This window comes from Lethenteron reissneri, chromosome 65 (assembly GCF_015708825.2).
Source record: "Lethenteron reissneri isolate LAM-NWPU_2019-01 chromosome 65, ASM1570882v1, whole genome shotgun sequence".
NCBI classification, from domain to species: domain Eukaryota; kingdom Metazoa; phylum Chordata; class Hyperoartia; order Petromyzontiformes; family Petromyzontidae; genus Lethenteron; species Lethenteron reissneri.
This window is the reverse complement of record NC_083843.1, coordinates 7596350-7623833: the sequence shown is the minus strand read 5'-3', so window position 1 is coordinate 7623833 and position 27484 is coordinate 7596350. Positions and strand designations below refer to the sequence as shown.

The following is a 27484-nucleotide window of genomic DNA, read 5'->3' as shown; positions in this document are numbered from 1 at the left end:
CACAGTTTAACTTGCGCCGCTGGGCGCAGATGGCCGCCTGTATGGGCGATCCTGCTGTTGATGGGAAACCCATAGGATGGGCACCGTCGCGGGTCGTCCTCACTCTGGATGATGCGGGGCCTGGCGACCTCACTGCTGTGGTGGGCCAGTGGGTTCCACGGAAGGGAACGATGGCACGCTCAGTGCCCTCGTCGGCACCTTGCCGGGACGTCGTGGGGGCCAGCCAGCGGGCCGACATGGCGTGCTATCGATGCGGCCAACTCGGCCACTTCGCGCACCACTGTTGGGGTCGACCTTGTCCACCTTCTCGTCCGGAGTCCCCGCGGAGGAAACGCCGTCGACGTCAGGCGGTGACCCTTGTCAGGCAAGTCGGTATGCATCGGACACCCGGCAAGGCCTGTCACTTAATTCATCATTGCATGCGTGTGATTCGGAGGCCTGTACTACTGGGGGGTCCGTCGTCGAGTCGCCTCATACGGTAACACAATGGCGGAAATTAGCTCGTCGAGTGGTTGCGGCCGCGACGGGGTCCTCTACCGTGCCGGGCTCTATTCAAGGGGTGGACGTACGGATTTTGCTAGATTCGCGCGCGTCGGCCACTATCATCTCGGATGTCATTTTCCATCTTCTGTCCATTTGTGCGTTGCGGGTACGTCCGGCGTTCGATGCATGTATTGCTGCTAACGGGGGCAGTATTGGCATTGTGGGTAGGTTGAAGCGCACAATTCCATTGGGGACATATCAATTTCGGGGACGGTGTTGATTTCCAGGTCCCTCGCTGTGCCTTGCCTACTGGGTACCGATTTCCTTGGTAAGATGCCAATACAAATTCTGGTGGATCAGGGTTGCATTGAGTTGCCTGCAGGATGTAAGGTTTTCTTTTTGCCGTCACCATGGGCCCGTTCCGCCCCGGACCTTCCGGTGCAGATGTTGGCCAATGTCTCTGTTGATATTCCTCCGGGATCGCAAATGCTCGTTCCCCTGCGCTATCGTAAGCCCATGCCTGGTGTTGACGGGACGGCGGGCGTGCTGCTGTCGCCGTCCAATATTGCTCCTGGCGGCCTAGCGCTGGTTGCACCTCAGACAGTTGTTCGGCCGGGTCAACCTCCATTTTTACAAGTTCTGAACGGGGGTGCAGAAAATGTCTTGGTGGCAGCCGGCACGGTTTTAGCCCATGCTACTACCGCGCTCACGGCCCATGCTGAGGCTGATCGGCAAGGTCTTGCAGCGGGGGTTACAGCTTCAGGATCGTCGGACGATCGATGGATCGCCGAGTTGTGTCAGAAAAACACATCCCTGACTACACACCAGAAGTCCGCGCTCCGCGCGCTGTTGTCCAAATATTCCGTTGTGTTTAGCAAAAATTATTTCGACCTGGGGCGCACCTCGCTGCTTTCCCATCACATTGATACCAGGGAAGCTAACCCCATACATATTAATCTGCACCGGTTAAGCCCTTCGGAGAGGGATCATGTTTCCGTTGCTGTGGACTGTTGTATATGTCGGATTATGAAATTTTGATAAAAATAATAAAAATTAATGAAATATTGAAAAATGCGCAAATCGCATAAATTATGTTAATGTATGTTATCCAGAGTTGTATCATCCAGAGTTGTATCAATCAGGATAAAACGATTATCTTTGATTAAACATTTACAGAATATCGTAGTGTGTTTATGTTAAGTTAGGTCTCCAAATTCTTATCTCAACGCAGGTTACAGTTCTTATGAATAAGACAGTTTTGCATGGACTTGGAAAGAAACAGTCGTCATACTTCTGTTTTAAGCAAATTTTTATTCTAAACAAACCTATGACACTCTAACATGCAAAGGCAAAAGTATACGTCTATAGATTCATCGGCAAGATTATATTTGTTAACGAAATGTTTGACAATAGTGGGTGGGTGCGTGTGTTCGTGGGAGAGCGTATCTGGCTCTGCTTTAATTAATTCTTCGGCGAGACTCTATGACAAAGAAACAGGTTTGACACGATAGTCTCTCTCTGTAAACGTGTCGATTCGCAATGAGGATTTCGAGAGTTTTAGTTTGCATCGACAAATTTATTGGTCGTTTATGCGATAAGAGAAACGAAAATGAAAAGGCAAGAAAAACACTTTTATTACCGACGGATTCTTAATTACTCAGAGGGCCATGATTCTTCATGGCCAGCTGGTGTTCAAACTTTATAATTAGTCTTCTGATGATTGTCTAGGGTTGGTCCCATTGTGAGAGAGGTGGATTGTCTCTTGGATACATTCTTGCATGCCCCGGGGAACGTAAATGTGCGCGTGTGTGTGTATGTGCTTCCTTGAGTTTGTGAGTGGGAGAGGTGATAAGACCGACTCGGAGATTTCCTCTCCCCGTGCGGGTTGCAGCCGCGACTTTCTCCGCTGGGAGATGAGCAGCGTCGGCCCGCTGCGGTTCGCGGAGAGGCTTGGTCGCGGGGTGGTGCCTGGTGTCAATTGGCGGCGCTTGGCGGCCCTCGGCGCAGGCACCCGTACTCTGTGACTCTGATGGCGCGGTGCCGTTCTCTGTAGCTCTGACGGCGCGGCGACGTTCTCTGTAGCTCTGACGGCACGGCGGCTCGTTCGGCAGGCTCTGACACTCTCTCTCTCCACTGCTGGATGACGAGTCGGTTCTCGTTGGTGCTGGTCGATCTGTATGTGCGTATTAAACACACGATGCCTTCGATGTCGCTGTCCTCTTCCTCACGGCCATTCGATCAGGCTTTCTCCACTGCTTCGTGCTCTCTGTTTTGCTCGCTTGGTCGACGCTTGGCGATTTCCGCCCTTTCTCCAGGTTGCTTGCTGGTTGTCGCTCTGGCGATGAACGATGCTTTCGTTCGTTGCTGGCTGGACATTGGATGTCTTCGTTGGCTCGAGAATGATAACTGGAATCTCCATCAGTTTCACTCGCAGCTCGGCGGCTCAGTATAGCGATTCTTCTTAGGTGGTGCAGACCTCAGCTTGTCAATGCATGTCGCTACTCCGCGAACATCGCCATTCTGGATGACGAGAGAGCTCCTTCATTGCTGGGTGGCGAGACGAGGTGAGGCTGAGCCCCAGTGGGACGCTGACCCCCGGTGGTATAACCCCGGTGGTATATCATTGACGGGATTTGCCTAGGCTTATATCGGGAAAATCCACTCTGTTTTTTTTTTAGTTGTTCAAAAGGCCGGAACCATATAATTCTTTTTTGTTTGTGTGCGTGGACACATCTGCGTCCGTGTGTGCGATTTATTGGAGGAATAAAGTTTTTCAAAGAAGCAGCTGTTCGTAATAATTCTGGAAAGAGGGTGGGGCGGGGGTTCCTCGCGAAACGGCGTTACATATGAGTCATCAAACTAAACCAGACTGACAATTCGCATTCGCACCGAGATTGCAAAATCATAATCAACGTTTTGGGTTTGGATTATGAATAATACTGGTCGCGAAAGTCTACGCGTTAAACGAGTTATATAATCCCTTCCCTCGCTCTGGCATTGTTCGTTTTTGGTTTGGAAGTTAATGAGACTCACTTTACTATTATAGTATTATTGTACTTTGATTGTAAGTGATTCAAGGTATGTGGTAGCCGTGTTCACGGTATTTCTATCGTGGTTTGATTTCTTTATGGGGAGATGATATTTGCTCGTGTGCGCAAATCTTGCTGTCCGTGCTGCGGGAAGACAAAGACGGTCGGGCTCCTTCATTGGAGCACACTGCAGTCTTGCAGCCGTACTTGCGCGTGTTTTTTTTTTATAGAGGCATCTGTTGAATTCCTTTCTCGAGCCGTTGCCCGTGGGCCTTTACCCGCTCGCCATGAAACTTTTATGAGGGCCATTTCCATGCTTTGTTAGTGCCTGCTCTGTGGCCGTTCCTCTCGGGAAGACAAAGACGGCTGTGAGCCCCCTTTCCCTGGCGTGTTGCATGTTGGTTAATTATGATAGACTTCTCCGCCCTTAACTCTCCTAGGAGATCCTCTCTAATTTCATACTTATTTGCTTTGTGTTTATTCACGATTTGTGACTTAGCCTGTTATTATTTTATCTGATATCCCGGCTTTGGAGCAACCCTGACTGCCATAATTATTCTTTGATGCATTGGTCAGGCCGCGTAGAAAATTATTAAAGGTAAATAATATCAGTATTGAATTCACAAATGAGGACTCACGACCCCCTGGTGCAGACTGTCGTCTGGTTTTTCATTGGAGTGAGGATTGATAATGTTTGCCTTATCTTCATGGCGAAGTTGGTAACTCTGTTTAACTAATATAGCTCAAAACCCGTCTGTTTGCTTCCCGGTTGCCAATTAGAACTTTTTTGCCGTTATAAAAATAATAATTATATATGTCTCGTGGCGCCTATTGCTTGTATTGTGAGGGGGGCTTTTGAAGTGTGGTTATTGTCTTAACACCCTCTTGAAATCCCCCCGCCTTTTCCTCTGGTGTGCAATTCGGGGAGGTTTTGTGACATTTTATGTCTGTCTCTTTCATGCTTTATGGCCTTTTGAAGCGAGGTGCGCGTGCATCTGCCCGTGGAAGCGTGAAAACAGTTTTTTTCTTTTCCTTTGTTTGCTATCAAGTTTCCCCCGTGTCTATTAAAAAAAGTATTATTGGCAGAATTATTCTTAATATAAATTTTTGATAAAGAGGCATAGATACAACAGGACAACATGCTGGCCGCTGACATCATCTCTCCGTCCAATAGTCCATGGGGTGCTCCGGTTGTTCTTGTGAAAAAAAAGGATGGTAGCCTTCGCTTTTGCGTTGATTTCCGGAGGTTGAATAAGGTATCTGTGGCGGACGTGTACCTCCTGCTGCGTATGGATGATTCCCTCGATGCCTTGTCTGGGGCGAGATTTTTTTCGACCCTCGATCTTTCCTCTGGGTTCTGGCAGCTCCCCCTTGACGAGTCGTCGAGGGAAAAAACGGCTTTCCGTACGCCTCAAGGGCTCTTTCAGTTTAATTGTCTCCCAATAGGATTGAATGCCGCTCCCGCTACATTCCAACGGTTGATGGAACTGGTGTTGACCGGGCTCCAATGGGACACGTGCCTGATATATTTGGACGACGTCATTGTGTTTAGCCGCACGTTCGAGGAACACCTTCAGCGATTGGAGGCTGTTTTTGCTAGGATGTGTTCCGCAAATTTGAAATTTAAGCCCAAAAAGTGCCACCTCTTGCAACATTCCGTGCGCTATTTGGGTCACATTGTCAGCTCGGATGGAGTGGCCACGGACCTGGACAAAACGGTGTGCGTTCGGGATTGGCTGACTCCTACCTCAGTGGGGAACGTACGTCGATTTGTTGGGTTTGCATCCTATTACCGCCGATTTGTGATAAATTTTGCTTCGATCGCTAGGCCGTTCCACCTCCTCATGGCGAAAAATCAGAGGTTCAAATGGGGCCCGGAGGAGGAAAAGGCGTTTCGCGGCCTACGTGATCGATTGGCGTCAGCACCGATGCTGGATTACCCTGATTTTTCTTTGCCTTTTATTTTGGATACGGACGCCAGTGATACGGGCATTGGTGCTGTCCTATGTCAGTGTAAAGGCGGCGTCGAACGCGTTGTAGCATACGGGAGCCACGTTCTCTCTTCGACAGAGACCCGCTATTGCATCACCCATCGAGAATTATTGGTTATTGTTCATTTTGTTCGCCAATATTGGCCTTACCTATACGGCAGGAAGTTCATTGTGCACACGGACCATGCGGCCTTGCAATACTCTTTGAAAGTCGACCAGCCCTCGGGCCAGCTGTCGCGATGGTTGGAAACTTTACAGGAGTTCTCGTTTGACATTCAGTACCATAAGGGTTCTCGTCAAGGTAACGCGGACACGCTCTCTCAACTGCCGCATGGTTACGCCTGCGCGTGTGCCTCGGGCACAAATCGGTGCACGCGGCCCCCTCAGCCACTTCGGCCTGTCATGTCCGCGGTGGATAAGTCCGCGGACTCGACCTGTCCTGAGCCGGCTGATTGGGTTTTAAACTTTCTGCTTTCCATTTGGGTCCGCGAACAATTGTTGGATGATTCGCTTGCAGCTTTTCAGGGTCAGGCAAGCAAGTCTAAGGGGTGCCCGTCGTCGGATGGGGTGCCTGGGGCGGCTCTCCAGGACGGATTGCTTGTGTGGAGGGATGATTTGCGGGGCCGTTGGCGCCTGGTCGTTCCATTGTTGTTGTGGTATGAATTGGTTCAGGTCCTGCACGCTGAAAAGTTGTTGCATCTTGGTGTGCAAAAGACCTTGTTGATGTTGCAATGTGATTATTTTTGGAACGGAATGATGACTGACGTCGTCGGACACAATCGAACATGCTCCGAATGCGCTCGTCGGAAACCACTTAAAACAGCCTTATGTTCCTTCATTGCAATCGATTAAAGTGATGTGGGTTAATGAGTTGGTGGCATTGGATATTCTTTCCTTCGTCCGCTCGGGGGAACAAGTTCTTGTTGGTCGGGGTGGCTTGGCCCTTGCCCGACCAGTCGGCGTCGTCCATCACGGATGCATTTTTATACAGATACGTGATAGACAAGCGGGCACCAGAACGATTACTCACGGACCAGGGGCACAACTTTTCATCCAAACTGTTGCGGGGCGTGTGTGACGCTTTGGGCACTAAGAAGGTCCGGACTTCGCCGTACCATCCACAAAGGAATGGGATGGTTGAGCGGTTGAACCGGACCCTGTCGGCCATGCTCTGCCATACGGTTAGCGAGAAGCAGGCCGATTGAGATTTGCATATTCCTGGAGTACTCTCTGCTTACCGGATGGCGCCGCATGCGTCCACGGGGTATTCGCCCTTCTTTTTAATGTACGGCTGCGAGAATGTGCCACCTGTTGATGTACAGTTCGACACGCCTGCGAAAGGTCTTGAGAAAACCCTTCCCGAGTATATTCGCGACTCCGTTCGTCGCATTACGGAAGCGCGGGATGCAGCCCGATTGGCTACGGCCAAGACCCAGGCCCAGAACGAACGGTGTGCCCGGTGCTCCCATCGTGCATCGCCTTGGCGTGTGGGGGACCTGGCCTGGGTCCACTGCCCACAGGTGCCGGTAGGGACCTCCCCTAAATTATACAAGCCCTGGCAAGGTCCGGTGGTATTGATTGATGTTCCTAGTCCCCAGTCCGCACACGTCCGGGTGGGGTCGCGCCGTTGGTATGTCCAAACGCCCCAATTGAAACCCTACGTAGCCCCTCGTGTCGATGCGTCATCTTCTAAAGTTGCCTTGCCAGTGTCTGATGCATCCGACGTGCCACCACCCTTGCTTGTTCAACCTTCAAGTGCGCCTGTCGTGCCTCCTGTAGGCGTGCTGCCAGTGATCTTATCAGAGACGAGGAATTCTGCACCGGACGGGCCTCCACCAGCGATGGAAGATCTTGATTCTGTCGCTCTTCAACCTCCGCCGAGGTTGCAGATGGAAGGAGCTCCGGTTCCCACCCTCCCTGATGCACGGGATCCTGTGGTGGACGAGCCTCCGTCTGCGGCAAAGTGTGATGATCCTGCCACTCTTCTGATCTCTGATGCACATGTTTCTGTGACGAACGGGCCTCCACCATCGGCGGAAGATTCTGGTTTCACCGCTCTTACAACCACGTCCAGATTGCAGTCTGCGAGGGCACCGGCTCTTGTGAGGGATGGGCCGACGTTCCATACTAGATCCAAATCCCTTCCCTTACGTTGATCGTTGCTGTTATTATTGTATTGTTCTGTTCCGTCTGTTCGTGTTCGTTGCAGTAACTCTGTCGCTCGCATTATGTCTGGTCCTGATTCAGCCGGGATGGCTGGTCTTTTACACCGGGGGGGGGGGGTGATGTAATGCATAAGCGAGGTTTTGCCGCTCAGCTCTGGGCCAATCAGACGGCCCGGAGTATTGGGGGCGGGGCCCAGTAATGTGGGTGTATGGGAAGGTCCACCGCCCACCTCCGGTCCAATCGGAGGCCCGGAAGATCAGGGGCGGAGCCTAAGGGCGGAGCCGGGGGGGGGCGCTAAGTGAAGGGCGTAATTTGGAAGGTTCGGAAAGGGCGTGGTGGAAGGTGGAGACAGGATGACGTGGGGAGGGGAATATAAGGGAGATCCGGAAGAGGCTCGGGGTCAGTTGGCGTAGTCACGGAGTGGGACCACGTTGGGTCATGGGAGGTCTCCTGCGCCATCAGCCACGTGGCTGGAGACGACTCCAAGCACACCCTCAGCCAACGGTGTGCGGGAGCAGGGAGGAGTGCGACTGACGGGAAGGGCGCGGGGGTGCGCAAGAGGAACAGCCGGTCCACTGTCGGGACCAGCGGAGTGTGAGCGGCATAACAAAGAATAAAAGAGAGATGGAGACTAAGCTGTGTGTCGTCAACATCTTTTATTACACGTGCTTTGTGGCGGTCTTTGAAGCCAAGTAGCGATTTCCACAGAATCTCATTCGCAATCTTCCCCCTTTTCTCTTTTGTTTTTGGGTTTTTATTACCTTTTATGGCTTATCTCCGGCTGCCTGGTCCCGAGTGTGAAGGGTAGGCTGCTGTGTGAGGGTGGGTTGTGCCTCACCCTTTCATGTCCCATGCTCGCCCCGATCAATTACTTAAAAATAAATATTCGGCAGAATTATTCTCAATATAATTTTTTGGAAAAAGGTCTATATATACAAAAGTGTACATCAATACACTATCACACACATACACGAGTGTACATCACTACACTATCACACACACACACACGAGTGTACATCACTACACTATCACACACACACAGTGTACATCACTACACTATCACACACACACACACGAGTGTACATCACTACACTATCCCACACACACACGAGTGTAGATCACTACACCATCAAACACGAGTGTACATCACCACAGTAGTGGAGCATCTGAAACGGTCATTAGCCTCCCCTGGGTCGACTCAGCCTCGAGTGAGCATCTGGTGTGGTGTGTAAACGTCACCACAGGGGAGACAAAGGCGGCCGGGCGTGGTGTTGGTCAACCCCACCCACCTCGTGTGCCTTGCCAGCCTTCACAGGTGCTCACCAACACCACTTGCCCCTACAGCCTGTGAAAAGTGACACACGGGAGATGTTTGTGTTTGTTGTACACACACAGAGACGCTCCGGCGGTGTTGATATCCACTCTGCTGCTGTGATCCACTGCCTCCCACGGGCACTACCACACAGTAGGGCTGAACGATTAATAGATTTCAAATCGAAATTTGAAACAATGCGATTATCAAATCGCAAAGGCTGCGATTTACGATTTGAAAAGTCCTATTATTTTCTTATTGGAATTGTTTCAATTTGTATTATCATCACTTTATTCAATTTAACAATTGCTCTATGTTTGATCGTTCTATTTCAATTAAAACATATTAATAAATACATTTTGGAAGCAATTCATATATCTTAAGTTCTCATCCTTGTGTAATAAAAGGACTCGAACACTTCTTTCTGTCTTCGTGTCTTTATTCAGGTTCACGTCTTTACCCACACGGCACTCTGTTATAACTCCTGTATTTGTAGCCCCCGGCTATCCACTGCTATTATAGCTTCCTCTCCCCTCTGACTCTCTGCTTCATCTACTGTAACCTCCTCCCTGCAGACTCGCTGCTACCCCTATGCAGACTCCCGCTGCTACCCCTATGTGCAGACCCTCTGGCTGTCACTGTATGCAGACCCGCTGCCCACTCTCTCTGTGCAGCCCCGCTGCTGACTGCAGCCTCCTCGCTGCTTCGGGTCGGTCACCGCTGGCCAACGGTGCCGATCCTCGCTCCCCCCGTGTTCGTGGCGATCTCGCCACACCCCGCTTCGCCCTTCGTGGCCTTCCTCTGTTCCTGGTTCCCCGTCACTCCCCTTGCTCTTCCGGGTCCCCTCCTTCTATACTCAACCCATCTGCCCCCCACGTGACCTAACTCCTCCCCCCCTGACGGCACCTCAGAAGGGCCGTTTACAACCGCATTACATCACCCTCCCCCCTAAATAAAATCCAGCCGACCTCGGCTGAATTGCAACCTGAAAAGCAATGCGGGTGTAAAGGGCCAACACGCAAAAAGACACGAAGCATTGAAGAACATTATAACAATAACACAACACAACACAATCTAACGAAACGTGAGGGATTTCGAGCGAGTACGGGTAGCCGGGCCGTCCCGGACGGTCGGCGGCCCACCGGCCGAGCGGGAACGTGGAAGGGTTTTAGGGGCGACGGGCGCAAGTTCTTCCGTCGCCATTGGAGGCCCGCCACTGTCCCGCTCGCGTCCAGAAACATCCCGTACTCGCGTCCGTGGAGGGATAGGAAGAGCTGCAGGTCCCGTGGGTTCTGCGGCTCCGGTCGGCGTCCCACAAGCGGAAGGTCCTCCTCCCTGCGCTGTCACGGCCGGCTTGTCTGTGCCGGAGGGTCTTTCTTTGGGGCGTCCGCGATCGAGGCCTCCTGCTGGGGCGGCCCCGGAACCCGGGCCCAGCAGTCCCTGGCATAGTGGCCCCGACGGCCGCAGCGGAAACAGTCGACGTCGGGTCGGCGCGCAGCAGGCACCCCGTCCCGACGTGGCCGCGCCGGCGGCGGAGCCCGCGGCCCGGGCCCGCTTCGAGCCGGCCACGGAGTGGAGGCGGCCGACAGCTCCTTTGGGCCGGTCGCATCCGGCACGTACACGGCCTTTGCAGGGTCCCACCCTACGGCCCCCCCATCGACGACAGGACCGCCCGTCCACGCCGTGACTTGTTTCCAGCGGCGGAGATTGAACTGGGCGTCCAAACACTTGGCCGCGGTCCGGGACGTGAGTTTCTCGTGACCGCACGCCGGCATAGGAATGCCCAGATCCCGGGATAACTCCAACATCTTCCCCAAGATGAGAGGTTCCAGCAGGTCAGGCTCCGTCTCCGGGTAAGCGGCCATCGCGAGTTCCAGCACGGCGCCCCTGTACGCTACAGGCGACTCCTCCGGTGCGCGTTGCCGCTGCACGAAGCGGCGATGGGCGTCATCCGGTGGCTCGTACGCGTCCGCCATTTCGTCGAACACTCCACGCAATGTTTTCTTCTTCGCAGCTTTTATAGAGCGAAAAAAACGAACAGACTCATCGTCAAGGAGAGTCGGAAGCACCTCCAGCGCCTCGGCGTCCGTCCACCTTGCCGTTCGTACCGCCGCCAAAAATCGACAAGCGAACGCACTCCAATCGCCCCCGATGGAGAACTCCTTAACAGTTGTAAGGTGACGACTGCGGCTCCTTGGCCTGCTTCCGTCCGTCACCGACTCTTCCGGCGGCAAGTTCAGCAAGGCGTCGCAACGTGGTGTCGCCAAGATGGCGGACGATCCTCGTGGCGGCCCCAAAATGGCGGCTTCCCGCCTTCCGTGGTGCGCCACGCCCAAGATGGCGTCTTCACGCCGCGTGGCCGATGGCGGCGCCATCGAAGACGACCCGGGCTCCTGCCGATCACCACCATCACCTTCCAACGCCGCCCTTGGCGTGACAAGGTCACACAACTCCGTGATGACGGTTTTTAGGGTCGCCAGTTGCTCCGCCATCCGGGTCCATCTTAAATCTTCGTCCTTCAACGCAGATGGGTCGGACGCAGCGGCAACCTCCTCCACACCCGGGCCCTCACGGATCTCTCCCTCCGCCGAAGTGAAGCCGACCTCAGGAGGAAGATCGTCGTCGTCCGATGATGAAGCCGACGCCGGAGATGGGATATTCTTCTTCCTCAGTTGTTTCGCCATGCCGTTTCACTTCTGACTCCAGTGTAATAAAAGGACTCGAACACTTCTTTCTGTCTTCGTGTCTTTATTCAGGTTCACGTCTTTACCCACACGGCACTCTGTTATAACTCCTGTATTTGTAGCCCCCGGCTATCCACTGCTATTATAGCTTCCTCTCCCCTCTGACTCTCTGCTTCATCTACTGTAACCTCCTCCCTGCAGACTCGCTGCTACCCCTATGCAGACTCCCGCTGCTACCCCTATGTGCAGACCCTCTGGCTGTCACTGTATGCAGACCCGCTGCCCACTCTCTCTGTGCAGCCCCGCTGCTGACTGCAGCCTCCTCGCTGCTTCGGGTCGGTCACCGCTGGCCAACGGTGCCGATCCTCGCTCCCCCCGTGTTCGTGGCGATCTCGCCACACCCCGCTTCGCCCTTCGTGGCCTTCCTCTGTTCCTGGTTCCCCGTCACTCCCCTTGCTCTTCCGGTTCCCCTCCTTCTATACTCAACCCCTCTGCCCCCCACGTGACCTAACTCCTCCCCCCCTGACGGCACCTCAGAAGGGCCGTTTACAACCGCATTACACTTGCATTAGCGTATATAGAGCAGTTCATATTTTGATGGTTTAATGTGGTAATGCTCCATCACGTGGTTTAAATCTGTAATAAAGGACTCGACCCTGGTTCTGTCTCCGTGTCCTTTATTTGGGTTCGCGTTCTCTTTCCCACACGGCTCTCCTCCTGAGACTCTCTGCTTGGCAGCTCCACAGCTGCCTTCGCTCCCGCAGCCTTCCGCGCTCCTGTAGCTCCGCTGCAGGCTCTTGGTGCAGCCCTCCGGCTGCTCTCTCAGCAGCTCCACCGCTGCTCCCTGTTCCTCCGTGCTCGGTCACCGCTGGCCGGCGGTGCCGAGTCTTACCGTGTGTGGCGATCTCGCCACTCCCCAATCTCAGCCCTCCGTGGCCTCTGTGGCTATCTCGCCATCTCCAACCTCAGCCCTGCGTGGCCTCTGTGGCTATCTCGCCACTCTCTGTCTGTATCCCCAACTCTCTCTTCCACACCGCTGGCTGGCGCCGTCATGAGGCCCTCAGCCACAAGGCTGAGGCACGGCGACCACCCAACGTGTTCACCACCCTTCACTCCCACCACTGACCCAGATGGCTTCCTGTCTCCCCGCTATAACTTCTCCCCCACGTGACCCTGACTCCTCCCCACATGACGTCACATCCGCCAAGCCGTTTACGCCCGCATTACACCACCCTCCCCCGTAGAGAAAATTCCAGCCGTCCTCGGCTGAAACAGAACAAAATAATGCGGGCGAAGGCATCACAACCAGGAGTCCCCCAGACACAATAGACCTTATAACAACAACAACAAGTAACAAAAGGGGAAGGATCAGAAACCGGAACAGAACAACAAGAATAATAATAGCACAGAGCACAACAACGGCCACCAACACGCAAAAATGGCACACGCGCACAACCCAGAAATGTGGTGTCTCAAAGCGTGTCCATGTTGTTGTTCCATCCGCTCGGCTCAAGTCCAACATCAAAGAGCAAGTGGTAGAGCAGAATGACGAACGGCGCTCAATTGCTCCTTCAAGTCCTCATCCAGCTAGCACACCAGGTAACACCCAGTGCGACGGGAGCTGAAGAATCTGTGACGAGAAGGAGAATCCAATCCCCTGAGGCACAGCACAACAACGCACATCCGCATGTCGTACACGACAGCCACCCGGCCTCAGGGTAGTGGAGATGATGTAAATCCGGCCCGCTTAAAAAAAAAAAACCCAATAATTACCCAAATTAACCGCGATCGATGCCCCAGTATTTACATTTTAACAACAATAATATTTACACGTGACAACAACAACAAAAACAATTCTGCTCTTACCCACCAGCAGTCCTCCCTTGAGGACCAGCACAGACCTCAGACGTACACAGCATGTACCCACAGTCACTCTCAACAAACCAACAAAACCCCTAATCGCACACCCTCGCGTGGAGAGAGCCACGCTCCCCAGCGGTAACGTTTAACTCGCCGTAACCCTCACCGTGGTCGTCAACCCACAGCAACATCCATTTACCATACTCTCGGCTAGTGCCATTTCGGGGATGAGCAGCACTCGGCCATGCTCCTCCCTTACTATCCCATCAGCGATGGACACACACCAGCCTCTTATAGTCTGACGCTTTATAGCCAAGGTAAGATCAATCCCTCGGCAAGGCCAGATATCAACGACCCCCCCCACGGGGTAATGTTCTCTTATAGAGACAATAACACCCTAACCCAGATCCCGTGAGCCCCCGGCACACCAGGTTCAGTCTGCCACCGCACAACTGAACCATGACTCCCCGAGCCATATGAGCACATGGCCCATTAGTTTGAGACATACCACGGAGGTTTCGCCTCTGGGCTGTCAGGTCAGCCATCGGCCATAGGCCGATGTGACCACAACTCGTGCATCACGCAATCAACAATGGCAGGCATAACAGATGGAATATTTGCCCCACCGAGGTTTTTCCCACGCGCTCAAAATGGCGGCCCCCTTCGCTAAGCGCGTTGTCGCAATATCCTGCGCGCACTCAAAATGGCGGCCCTTTCCGCAAAGCGCATCGTCGCCATACCCCGCGTGCGCGCAAAATGGCGGCCCAACGTGCGAACACGTGGCCAGTTTTCTCCATTCGTGCACCCCAGCTTCCCTTTGCTGGGGGTCACAAAATGCATCCCCCGTCTTATTGTAACAACCCAAACAACGATAGACGCACAGCCCCAGCTTGCTGCGCGCAGCAGTCATATCGGGGAATTTTTAACCAATATTTTACCAACCACATTGGTTACACAACCCAACTCGCAAAGCAACTCGTGGCTGCATGCGATGAACCGAATACGCGACGCCACTTGGCGCCAATTTACGGTCCCATTAGCATTAACCTTTGAGACACCCACAACGGCGTCATCACGCACCCTTAAAGCGCGCTCTCTCTCTCAAAAAGCGCAATTACCCATAATATACACGAAATCGCGTGTACATAACATCCATACGACCAAATAATAGGGTCCCCCTCGAATTTGTTACCAATTTCCAAACAGGTACGCACAATTAATAACATCCCAACCCCAATAGTCAACCAATGCATCGCACCCCATAACCGTACAGAACGGTGTAAACAGCACATGCAGTCAGCATATCGCGATCACACGCGCACATTTAAGCACAATAGCAAGCCGATCTGCAGGCAACCAACACACCATTAATCCAGTCGTAACATTGCAGCAACAACACAAATATTCTCTCTCTTGCAACAACCACATCGCACATAGCACCTCGCAGCACAATTACACCAAAAACAAAATATATTTTTCAATTAAGCCCATCGCACAAGGTAACCCACGAGATAATACAGCTCAAGATACCCGACGCTCTCGAGTTAATAATTAACTTCGCCATCAAGATAACAACTCCACGCAGCAGCGCACACACACTATTTGACACTCAGCAAGCACAGCAGACTCTCCTTCCATCCTCAACACACACTCATACACACTAATTGACACCGAGCAACAAGCAAATAACGCGTTCATCCAGAAAACACACACACACAGCCCAAACCGCGCTCCGCACAATCGAGTCATGAGAGAAAAAACAGAATCGCCCCCCGGCCCTCGAAAGATGGGTGAGGTGTGTGTTAAGGCCGGGTGCGTATCGTTACGACTCGCCTGGGGCTGCAGCAAGAAGAGGACGCAGGGTGGTAACTTGAGACGCCTCGCAGAACTCGTTCGGCGACTTGACTGCTCCGTCGTCTCGCACCCGAGCCAGGACGGGAGAGCTCCCGTCCCAGCAGCTGCAGCGTCGGCGTCCTCTCCTCGCAGCTCCTCCTCGAAAAACAGCAGCTCACAGCAGGCTGCTCACCCCGCGGCACCTCCAGATGGTAGCGCAAGGCTGCCTCTCCGCCGCGATGTTGAAGATGGCGGCGTCTCCCCGCCGTGGTGAAGACAAGATGGCGGCTTCCCGCCGTTTCTCCCCTGCCACGCCCAAGATGGCGTCTTCGTGCCACGTGGCAGATGGCGCTGGCAGCGCAGGAAAGGCGGAGGCCTGCGGATCACCACCGGGCCTCCCCGACGCCGTCCTCGGCGTGGTGAACTCACACAGTTGCGCCAGCACGATTTTCAAGGTCTCCATCTGCGCCGCCATCTGTCTCCATCGTAAGTTGGCGTCCTCCGGCACAGACAGGTCCACCGACGCGGCGACACCTTGCTCACCCGGACCCGAACTCGTTCCAGCACGGATCTCCTCTTCCATCGCAGGCAGGTCCACCGTCTGAGGAAGGTCGTCGTCGTCGGATGATGTAGCAGATGATGGCGCAGGAATATTCTTTTTTTTCTTTCTCTCAGTTGTTTTGAGATGCCGTTTCACTTCTGACACCAGTGTAATAAAGGACTCGACCCTGGTTCTGTCTCCGTGTCCTTTATTTGGGTTCGCGTTCTCTTTCCCACACGGCTCTCCTCCTGAGACTCTCTGCTTGGCAGCTCCACAGCTGCCTTCGCTCCCGTAGCCTTCCGCGCTCCTGTAGCTCCGCTGCAGGCTCTTGGTGCAGCCCTCCGGCTGCTCTCTCAGCAGCTCCACCGCTGCTCCCTGTTCCTCCGTGCTCGGTCACCGCTGGCCAGCGGTGCCGAGTCTTACCGTGTGTGGCGATCTCGCCACTCCCCAATCTCAGCCCTCCGTGGCCTCTATGGCGATCTCGCCATCTCCAACCTCAGCCCTGCGTGGCCTCTGTGGCGATCTCGCCATCTCCAACCTCAGCCCTGCGTGGCCTCTGTGGCTATCTCGCCACTCTCTGTCTCTATCCCCAACTCTCTCTTCCACCCCGCTGGCTGGCGCCGTCATGAGCCCCTCAGCCACCAGGCTGAGGCACGGCGACCACCCAACGTGTTCACCACCCTTCACTCCCCCGACTGACCCAGATGGCTTCCTGTCTCCCCGCTATAACTTCTCCCCCACGTGACCCTGACTCCTCCCCACATGACGTCACATCCGCCAAGCCGTTTACGCCCGCATTACAAATCTATTACACAGTAAATATTGAACTGAAGCTTGACTTAAAAAATATAATAGCAAATCAAAGAGCAATCGCAATATCTGTCAGAAAAATCGCAATTAGAGATTCTCCCCAAATCGCCCGCAGTGCGCCCCACCTCCTCGTACCTCGGAAAGCCCCGCATGGGTTGGGCCTGGGGAGGGCTCGCACGGGCGGCCACCACCCTACGTAGAAGGTGCTATAGGCTGCGGGGCTACGTGGCGGGGCAGCAGATGGCGGGGCAGACAAACGAACTGCTGTACTGTACTTCTATGCTCTCGCCAGCCGCGCCGCCTGCCTTCACCAACGTGCGGTGACCGCGTGGTGAAGTATGGTCAAATATCCCCCGCAACCCGCATGGTATAGGGAAGCCCTCGTCCAGCAGTGGATTGACAAAGTGCCTTTACATGTCATCACACTGATAGCTACGCATTACATTGTATAAAATGCTCATTATGAATTGATCTATTGTACTGTACGTGCGTGTTAGTGCACGAGTGCTTTTGTTATATTTATGCTGTTGTTACACGGTGACTGTTATTATCATTCCTGCAGACGGACGCTCACCGACTCTGGACCCAAAATCGGCCTACAACAACCTCCAGATTTCCTCGGATCTCAGGACGATGACGCGGACGGCTGTCTCCCAGGGTCGACCCGACCACCCACAACGCTTTGATGTCTTCTACCAAGCCCTGTGCTCGGAGAGCTTCGCGTCGGGTCAGCACTACTGGGAGGTGGACGTGGGGGGTGTGGCGGGGATCTGTGAGGTTGGAGTTGCATACGGGACGATCGCACGGAAAGGAGGTAGTAAAGAGTGTGAGCTGGGAAGGAACGACTCATCCTGGGTTTTATGTAAAAATAACAACAGCTGCTCAGTGTGTCATGGTGATGTAGCGACCTCAGTGACAGTGAGGGATCCTCCCCGGAGAGTCGGATGTCATCTGCACTGGGAGGCGGGGCTGCTGTCGTTTTACCGCCCGGACTCCATGGAGCTGTTGCACTCCATTCACCACTCGTTTAGTCAACCGCTCTACCCCGCACTGTGGGTGGGTGGTGTTGGTAACTCAGTGACGATTCTCGATCTGAGTCGTGCGTCCTGATAAGACGGAGTTTGAGCAGCACAGAGAAAAGGGGCACAACGCACAGATTCACGCACACAAAGACACAGATCCCCAATGCAGCCTTAACAGACTGTTGGGGCAAGTGCTGTGAGCGAGCACCTATGATGTCCGGCACTGCACAGACAAAGGCGGGTCGGGCGGGGTGCAGGCCACCCACCCCCTCGAGTGCCATGCCGGCCTTCATAGTTGCTACCTGTTAATAACAGCACTTACCCCAACAATCTGTTAAGGCTACACGGGGGATCTTTGTCTTTAGTGTATAGAGGGGCATGTGCATTGTGTGGGGTGGAGCGGTATGGCAGTGGTTTGCGCAATGGTGGGGGAGGGCGGGGAACACTCTCCACACTCTCGGCGCTCAACGCCGAGAGTGCGGAGTTCCACCGCGGGCGTTCTGGGGACACGCGTCACGTGACGCTACGGGGTGACGCGCGCCGTCCCCCTCGCGGTCACTCGTTTGATGGGTGATAAACCAGGGGTGGAAATGGGATAGCATCACTGGGGGGGGGACTACTCGTTGTGTGTGCCGAGCGTTGCTGGGCGAAAACATTTTTGTTATAACCTGGGTCGAGGGACTCCTCCACCCACACAAAGTAGTTTTATTTTACAGGGCATTGACAGAGAGAAGCCATTTTAAAACCTAGTAGGAGGGCTTTCACTACCAATACTTTACATATTAAAGGTTTGTTTTGTTTAACGTTTTAATTCTCTTTGGACCTCCAGCCACAACCTTCGATTAATGGGATAACGCCTTCCTCTGCTGACAAAAAATGTAACTGTTTCTTGACTTGGAAGTCTGTTAATTAATTGAGCCTGCTGGTATGGGGTTGACTTGTTTTGCTTTTTTTATTTTTGCTACCCATGAGAACGCAAACTTCAAATATACAACAGCTTTCAGGGTCGTAATCCAACCAACGACCTCCTGCATACCAGGCGAGTGAGTTATCATCTCCGAGTTACCGTGGCACCCCTCCTTAACGTGAGACACCAATCCGGTGTAAACCCAACCTCAAGTCTCAGGCTGTTTAGAAACGCGTAGATGATTTGAGCCGCATTGATTATATCGTACAAGTTGTGTAGTTGTGTGAACGCGAATTGCATTGTGCTCTGGGCTGTGGGTGAGATTTATATTTGCTTCATTGCTCGCATGGGTTTGACTTTTTTCATTTTTGTGACCCAGGTCACTCTTGTCAATGAGACTCATCCTGATCTCCTGAGTTTTCACCTCGTTAAATTAAAATTCAACTCGACTCGATCATCAGCATCAGCAGAAGTATCATCAGCAGTAATATTAGTAACAGGAGCAACAGCATCAACAGCAGTAAATCCATCATCATCAGCATCAGGAGTAGAACCAGCAGCATCAATAATAGAATCATTATCAGCAGTAACAAAATCATCAGCAGCAGCAGAAGCAGCATTATTATTATCCCTCTTGCAACCGAGACGCATCCTGGTCTCTTGAGTTCTCACCTGGTTAAACAAATCGACTTTAACACGTAGGCTTTCGCGACCAATATTATCAATGATAAATGTTTATTGGGTTAGATCGCGTAAATAGACATAGACTTGATTGTGTTCTGGGTTACCTGTGAATTGTAATCACATTGTTTTGTGGGTCAAGGGTCAATGTGTTATGGGTGAATACAAAATAAAATCTGAAAATCTATTTTCAAGATTGTCATCCAGGCTGTGAATGTGACTCTCTCATAGCTGAGACTGACTTGTGTAAACATGTATTATTTTGGGATGGTTACTGTTGTTGTATTTGTATATATGTTATATTATCGGAGATTACACCCGGGCACGGTTTGTAAATCTACAGCTTACGCCTTCACAGGTAAGTGCTGTCTGTAGCCTTGGACTACATACCATAGCGCGTCTCGTGGTATTTACAGCTGCACTCTCAATCAGTTTGCTTGTTCCTCATCACCATGAGCTACGTTGATGAATGGATCTTGACTGATGGATGATGATGAAGAGCACGATGATGATAATGACGACGCTTAGTTATGATGACTACCACCCACTCACCTGCGCCCAACACTTTCCTACCTTACACCAGCCACTCCCTAACCTAATACCCCCCCCCCAGCCGTCTACAGAGACCCTCCCTTCCACCTGCCCACACTCACACCTGCTCGGCCCTACACCTGCCCATCCTGTCACCCTCCCATCTACCCATCTCATGCAAATTCAAGGTATCATTCCCGGCTGATCTCCCTCCTACCGGATCACCTGCAAACACGCTCACTTAGCCACCCACACAAAGGTAAAGATCCCCTGTATAGCCTGAAAAAACTGTAGGGCAAGTGCTGTTAGCGAGCATCTATGAAGGCCGGCATGGCACACGAGTGGGTGGGTGGCTTGCACCAAGACCTGCCGCCATTGTCTCCCGAGTTGTGATATTTAAACTACACACCAAGGTACTCATTTGAAGCTGAATCGACCTAAGGGAAGCCCATGACCGGTTCAGACAATGGTCATTGGTGTTGGTGGCCATGAGTGGAAATTGAACTTGGATTGGCAGGTTCGCAGCACAGCGCACTAACCACTACAACACCAATCTCCACCTATACACACACCTGCTCAACCACCCACACGATCACCCTGCTACTCTCCCACCTGATCCCCCAATCATTTACACGTGGAGTTGGGAGATGATTTGTCAAATGATTAACAGTATTAAGTTGACTATTTTATAAAGACAATTTTAAACAGTTTTGCTAAAATAAATCCAGAACAAATAAATGTCAATGATAGAGACGACATTTATTTTTTTCAAAACCTTTAATAATAAAATTTTATACGGTATGGTTTGGTGCAGAAACCCACAAAGCCTCACCATAGCCGACGACATCAGTCCAAGGGACAAACCATCACCGTTTGCCTGGCCACTCTGGGTTTTGTAGAAATCGCGACCCGTAAACTCCAACACCGCGATGTGAATGCAACGCACCTGGCTACGCAGGTGAGAGTCGTGTCTTGGTTCATCGCTTCTGTGTGCGCTCCTGGGACAACGTCTCTCAGCCACAGCGAGCGGCTATCGGTGAGAAGCCACTGAGAGTCGTGGCAAGCGCAGCTCCCACTGAGAGCGTAGCGAGTGGACCTGGCTCCCGTCTGGAAGTGGTCAAAGCCGACCGTGTAATGTGTCTCACGTTGCATCTCGACAGCTGCGTGCGCTACGAAGCTCGTGTCTGTGAACTTGACCACCTGAGCACATTTCCACGGAGTGTTTCGTGAGGCTTGTAACCTCGTGCTAAGTAATGTTGGCTTCCTTGTTCATCTCCGATGTTGTGAGCGCCAAGGATGTTGATGGTTAAAATATTTAACCTGGAAAGTCGCTCGATTAAACTTCTCATTCGCAAGGGTGTCCAAGGTGTCAAGTGACACATGTGTAAAAACATCAATACAATTATTTACTATGCACTATATTTTGTTATATTTTATCAGGTAAGGCCAACTGAGAAATGTAGCTCTTTTTCAGAAACGATCTGGCCATAACAGATGATAGCTCAACGAAGTGGCTTATAATCACGTGGAAATGTATATCAGTAGCTTAATAATCTAAACGCGTGATGTTGATTCTAAATGTGGAGGGAAAACCCGACCACGGGGAGAGAGAAACACGCAATCTCCTAATATGCAGCAGGCGTCGCGATCGAATCTACGACCTTCTGCAGACCAGGCGTGAGAGTTAACATCTAATCACTACAAATAAAAACGTTAAAATCTACATCTTACACGGTTTACGTTTATATACAACGTGAAACACATTGATACAGAGCCAAAAACAGAGGCAATGCAGCGCACCCACAAGCATCAGATGGCAGTCAAATGCACGAATGCGCGGTGCACACTACCGGTTCACGTGGGATGTTCTCTCGCCGTCACAAAATATCTCGACGCGTTCGTCAAATAACACTGCGTCGACCTTAAAGGTAACATATTAAACTACGTTTCAGGCAACGAGCCTATTCATAGGACATCATTGAGAGTTAAGCAGGACTGCGATTCTGAATGAGTGCGTGCGTGTTCGGGTTTGTACTCTGATGATCGTTGCTTTAGTGAATGTAAGGGTTTGGAATTGGTTTCCACGCACGCGTTTCTCTTTGTTTGCACGTGGCAGAGTTTAGCGGATCAACAGCGAATAAATAAATAAATAACAACGCCAGCTTCTGCAGCGTTGTAGCATGGGGAGCCGTTCTCAAATCACCTAAATGTTTTGGCGACGCTGCGTTTGACAGAGGAGCACAAATAACCACAAAAAACAATCTCAGCACATTCGTAGAGTCGCTCTTCAACTTCTCCGCGCTCGCGACATGCTGTGAAGAGGGGCCGTTGCTCAAAACGTCACCTGTTGTATACAGTACTACCTTATAAGACCACGCAGTGTCATGATTAAACGTGAGTTTTCTTCAATGTTAAAAATACGTGTGTATTTGCACAGATATATATTTGTGTGCATTTCAGTTTCTCCATGTGTCTATAACAGTGTAACTCACACCACCAAGCAGCTATGTGAGTGTGTGTTAATATTTATTACTCAGACCCAAGCGATGAGGTTGTCTATAACATGACACATCACACTATCTACTGTGTACAGCTCAGATACAGTACACGTGTGTGTAATGCTGTTACATACCCTCACCATGTACTATAGCTGAGTTATAGACAGTGCATAGTGTGCTGTATAGTGTGGTGTGTAATGTTGTTACATACCCTCACCATGTACTATAGCTGAGTTATAGACAGTGCATAGTGTGCTGTATAGTGTGGTGTGTAATGTTGTTACATACCCTCACCATGTACTATAGCCGAGTTATAGACAGTGCATAGTGTGCTGTATAGTGTGGTGTGTAATGTTGTTACATCCCCTCACCATGTACTATAGCTGAGTTATATACAGTGCATAGTGTGCTGTATAGTGTGGTGTGTAATGCTGTTACATACCCTCACCATGTACTGTAGCTGAGTTATAGACAGTGCATAGTGTGCTGTATAGTGTGATGTGTAATGTTGTTACATACCCAAACCTCTCAACCCATACGGATTTACCCGTATTGTCGTACAGGGAAATTGAGTTAAAACATTTTGTTTGTCTATTTGTTTGTGATTCTCCCTTGTGATGGGGACTTTGTAGGATGAACGCTGAGATTTATAAGGGACACGGGGTGACTGATCACGTCTGTATTGGTCCGTAATAAAGTTGGGCACTGATAAGGGGTTGACAGCTCTGCATACCCACACCATGTGCTAGATCTGAGTTGTTAACAGTCAACGGCGAAGTTATTGTGAGAAAATAATGAAAAGTAAACTCCTTGCTTCTTTTGGTAAAGTCACGTAGATATTATTTTACCGAAACAACCAAAGAGTATGGATTCCTGCAGTCACTAAAGCTTCAAATCAGGAATTACGTCGTCCAAGTAAAAAGTCACATCGGTGATAAATCGCGCGTAGTGAATTGAAAGAGACATTGATGAGGCGTCAACCATTAATGTTGTACAACAACAACAACAGCAGCTACTGCTGATGTGCGTCAACGAGCTGCACCACCCGCACGACGTTCGCCACAACGCGCTACAGACGCAGTCCACGGCGACACGGAGCCAAGGCGAATTCGTCGCTGCACTCCGGCAACATAGAAAACGGTGGATAAAGCAAAGCACTTTTTGTCAATCACCCGAATGTCAACAAGGCGCAGGGAACTACTAACTTTTATATTTATATATACTGTGGATGTGCATAATGCAGGTTGCTTGGGTTAGATGGTTAACCCCCAATAAAACTTTACAATGGATATTGGTCGCGAAGGCTTTACGTGTTAAACTACTGTAGATGTGTTATGGTGATGTGTTAACTTTCCTTGTACTTGCGCTACTATCATGTTTGTGTACTGTTTGTTGTTGTAACGTTCTTACCCCGTGCTCCTACTGGACATCTGTTACAAGAGCTTTACAGGTACTCGGATTCCTGCTGCAGTATAAATATTTCAATTCTGATATACGTCAGTCCTAAGATGCCAAATTAACATCTGTGATAATAACAAATCGCGTTACCGGTATCTGCTTTGATCCACATTGCTCACCGTAGCTGTTGGGCTGTTCGGAATGTACCACTCACTCAGCGGGGGGCGGGGGATAGCAACAATATCGCATTAACTTTTACTTTAAAACATAAAAAACAAGACACAGATTTATAAAATCACTACAACTGTTATTGTACAATTATTAACAAATTACAACCTGAATTGAAGGAATATGGTAAAGTTGTATTAGTAACATTGTGAAATAATGGAATAGAATCACCCCTGTGGTTGGTGATGGTTTCTCTCTCCGTGGGTTATCGCAAGACAAATTATTTTATTCAAGTTTGTTTTAAACATGTTATTGTATTTAAACTTTTTAATATAGAAACACTTTCTTTCGTGTAAACATCCCCGATTGTAAATGTTGTTTTGGCCAATCAACAGGCGGGAAAAAATGAGCGTTAGCGTGACACACGCTGGTGCTTGTGAAAGCCAACGGCGTGAATCTACAGGTACATCTAGACAGGTTTGTGTGATGCGGGGCTTATTTTTTACATTCCTTAAACATCTGAGCACATTCCATGGCGGTACCTCGTGAGGTTTGTAACCTCGTGTAAAGTAATGTTACATCCTTGTTTCTCGTCTGCGAGCACTGATACAAATACTCACCACTCACCATCCACACACACTACTCACCACTCAACATCTACACACCACTCACCATCCACACACCACTCACTATCCACACACACTACTCACCATCTCATAAGCACACACACTACTCACCACTCAACATCCACACACTACTCACCATACACACACACTACTCACCAGCCGCCATTAACCAGGGGGAACATCTCCCCCAAGAATAAACCCGTTTCGCAGATATTCTGATGGAGATAATGAGACCAAGAAAGAACTGCAAAGCGTAAACACAGATCCTCGCAGAAGGAAGAGGCAATGACACAAACGTGAAAAAGGCAGCTCCAACCAACTCGCCCTCGCATTAAATTGACTCGCTTCTCCCTCCATTCATGACCGCATTCAGCCACGAATATTGCATCAAGATCGTCAAGATCCTCAGCTTGTGCATTCCTCACTGTCCCACGGTCTCTAGGCTACACACGTGGGGGGTGACGGTGCCTTGGCAATCGCGGCACCTACACTCTGCAACTCGTTGCCCTTCGAGGTCAAGGGGACTTCCGAGACACTGCTCATCTTCACATCTCCACTAAAGCCGTCATTGTTTAAAATGGCTTTCTCCCTTTAGTGATGTTCAAATGTTCTTCTCACTTCTTTCCTTGGGTGATGTTCACTATTTTCTGCTTTACCATGCATAGCACCCCGAGAGCGATTGTTTAATGTCGCTTTGTACATGTTAATTATATTACCATTATTGAATGATTATGTAATCAGTAGAAATATATTATTTAATTATAAAAATACAATTATTGCATTAGCGTCATAGTATTATAGCACGAGCATTTAATTATTATTTAATTATTATTTAGGTGTCAGTATGAAACAGTTATATAATTATAATAAAGTTATTAATACGTAAAAAATCGCTCGATCATTATTTTATTATTATGATCCATTTCCAATTACATATCAATTAAATTAATATAATACCATTATAGTACAACTACTTAAATTATCATTACTCGACCGTCACGCCAGTTGATTCAGGGCACAGGGTCGGCAACCTGTGGCTCCAGAGCAGCGTGTGGCCCTTTGAGGGACCGCTGCTTCGTGAGACATTTTATTTATCAAGGACCACCACCAGCAGCACCGTCTCTCGTGTTCACACCACGTTCGTATTTATCAAGGACCACCACCACCGTCTCTCGTACTCACATCACGTTGCATTGCGGCTCTTGAAATAATGAGTTGTTTGGTTCCTATTTTACTTACGGGTTTATTAAAAAAAAAAAATCTCTCCTTGTTATTTTGGTTTCCGAATCTCCTGGTTTAGGGGAATCGTTTTTTTACCTTGAATACGAACTTACAGCTGTGTGGTTTGCTGGGCAAAACGCACGGCCTCACCCTAGCGGGAATGTTTTGTTTACGTGACAAACCTTTCTCATTGATTGTGTCGGGTGGTGGCGGGTTTAACGACACGTTTATATTTACGCGAACTAACGCATAAACACGTTTTATGGATAATATTGGTCGCGAAAGCCTACTTAGAATTTGAAATCTTTAATAAGAATTTACACGGTGTTGTTGATGGTAGAAAAACACAGCCTCACCCTATCTGGTGTACAGTCTGTAGGACAAGCCATCACCTTTTTCATGGTTACCGTGGGGTTATTGTAAAAATATATCAATTGCGACTCTTTAACCTTGACACTGTGTGTGTGTAAATGTAACGCCACGTCTACACAGGTGAGTGCGGGCTGCCGCGTGCAACATTCCAGGGCGCGTCTCGTGGTGTTTATAATTTAGCTGCAGGTGAAGTCAGTTCGTTTCCTTGTTCGTTGTCGCTGCTCTGTGATATTTTTACATCGCGCTGCCGTGGCTGGAAGATGTTAACTACCTCGCCTGGTATACAGGAGGTCGTGGGGTCGATCTCACAACTGACGCCTGTACGTGTACTTGGAGTTTGCATTCTCGCTGCCTGTGGTCGCGAGCATTTTTCTCCGGATCCTCCGATGATTTCCTTCACACTTAGAAAAGTGCGTTTAGAGTGTTTGGCTGCTAGAAATGTTCACGTAATAAGCCACGTCTGTGAGCTATCAATTGTGGCCAGGTCGCTTCTGAAAAGAGCTATATACCTCAGTGGGCTTTACCTGGTAAAAGAAAAATAGTTTTTTTAATAGAATCGGCCAAACTCAGCGAGTCCAGGATGTAAAATCTTAACATTAACAATAGGTGATGAATATATATTTTTCAGGTTATTAAGATTTAAATCCTCGATTTTTTTTACGCATAATAGGAAAATTGACGGTGAAAGTCACGTAGATAATAAGTTTAAATGAACCACGATGTTTGTTTAGCCAGGGGCTGTTCGCTGTGGTAATGCGTGAGGCCACTCACCTAGGGATCCAACCACTAAACCACAAGCCCTCCCAGCCACTCTTCCTCCAGCCCTCTCTCATCACCTGCTCGCCCACGCTTCACGCCATCCTCCTGCCCATCTGTCTCCCCTCTCACCAAACAACCCCCCCTACTTACTCACTCAACCACCACCCACTCACTCGCACCTTCGATTAGCACGAATGGCTACGTAAGTTGCGAAATAAGTTCAACATACATACCTACCCACTCACCCACACACCCATTCACCTAACCACTCATCCACAAACTAAACCACACACCTTCGATTAGCACGGTTGACTACGTACGGTGACAAAGAATTTCAGCATCATACAACCACCATCCACTCAGAATAAAACTGTGTCGTAAGAATAAAAAAAAAATATTTTGACAGATGAACAGAGGATGCATGAAGCCGGTAATAATATTAGTTGATAAAGGTTTAATACGATTACAGACTGTAAAGCTTAAACAAACAGGCCTTGGAAAAAAAAATGGATAAAGACACAGTTGGGAAAAAAACAAGTTCACCTTTACATCAGAATGTCGGTACAAGGTGCGGCTCCACGGCGGTCAAACC

General features: G+C 50.3%; 1 protein-coding gene across 1 annotated transcript in view; it reads left to right on the top strand.

Annotated features, from left to right (window-relative positions):
* LOC133359592 (E3 ubiquitin/ISG15 ligase TRIM25-like) overlaps positions 1-17517 on the top strand; it is a 62953-nt gene extending 45436 nt beyond the window's left edge. Inside the window, exon 4 of the mRNA XM_061578045.1 lies at positions 17272-17517. Within this exon, the coding sequence (XP_061434029.1) occupies positions 17272-17346 (75 nt within the window). The 3' untranslated portion in view covers positions 17347-17517. The remainder of the gene's footprint in view (positions 1-17271) is intronic.
* The last annotated feature ends 9967 nt before the right edge of the window (positions 17518-27484 follow it).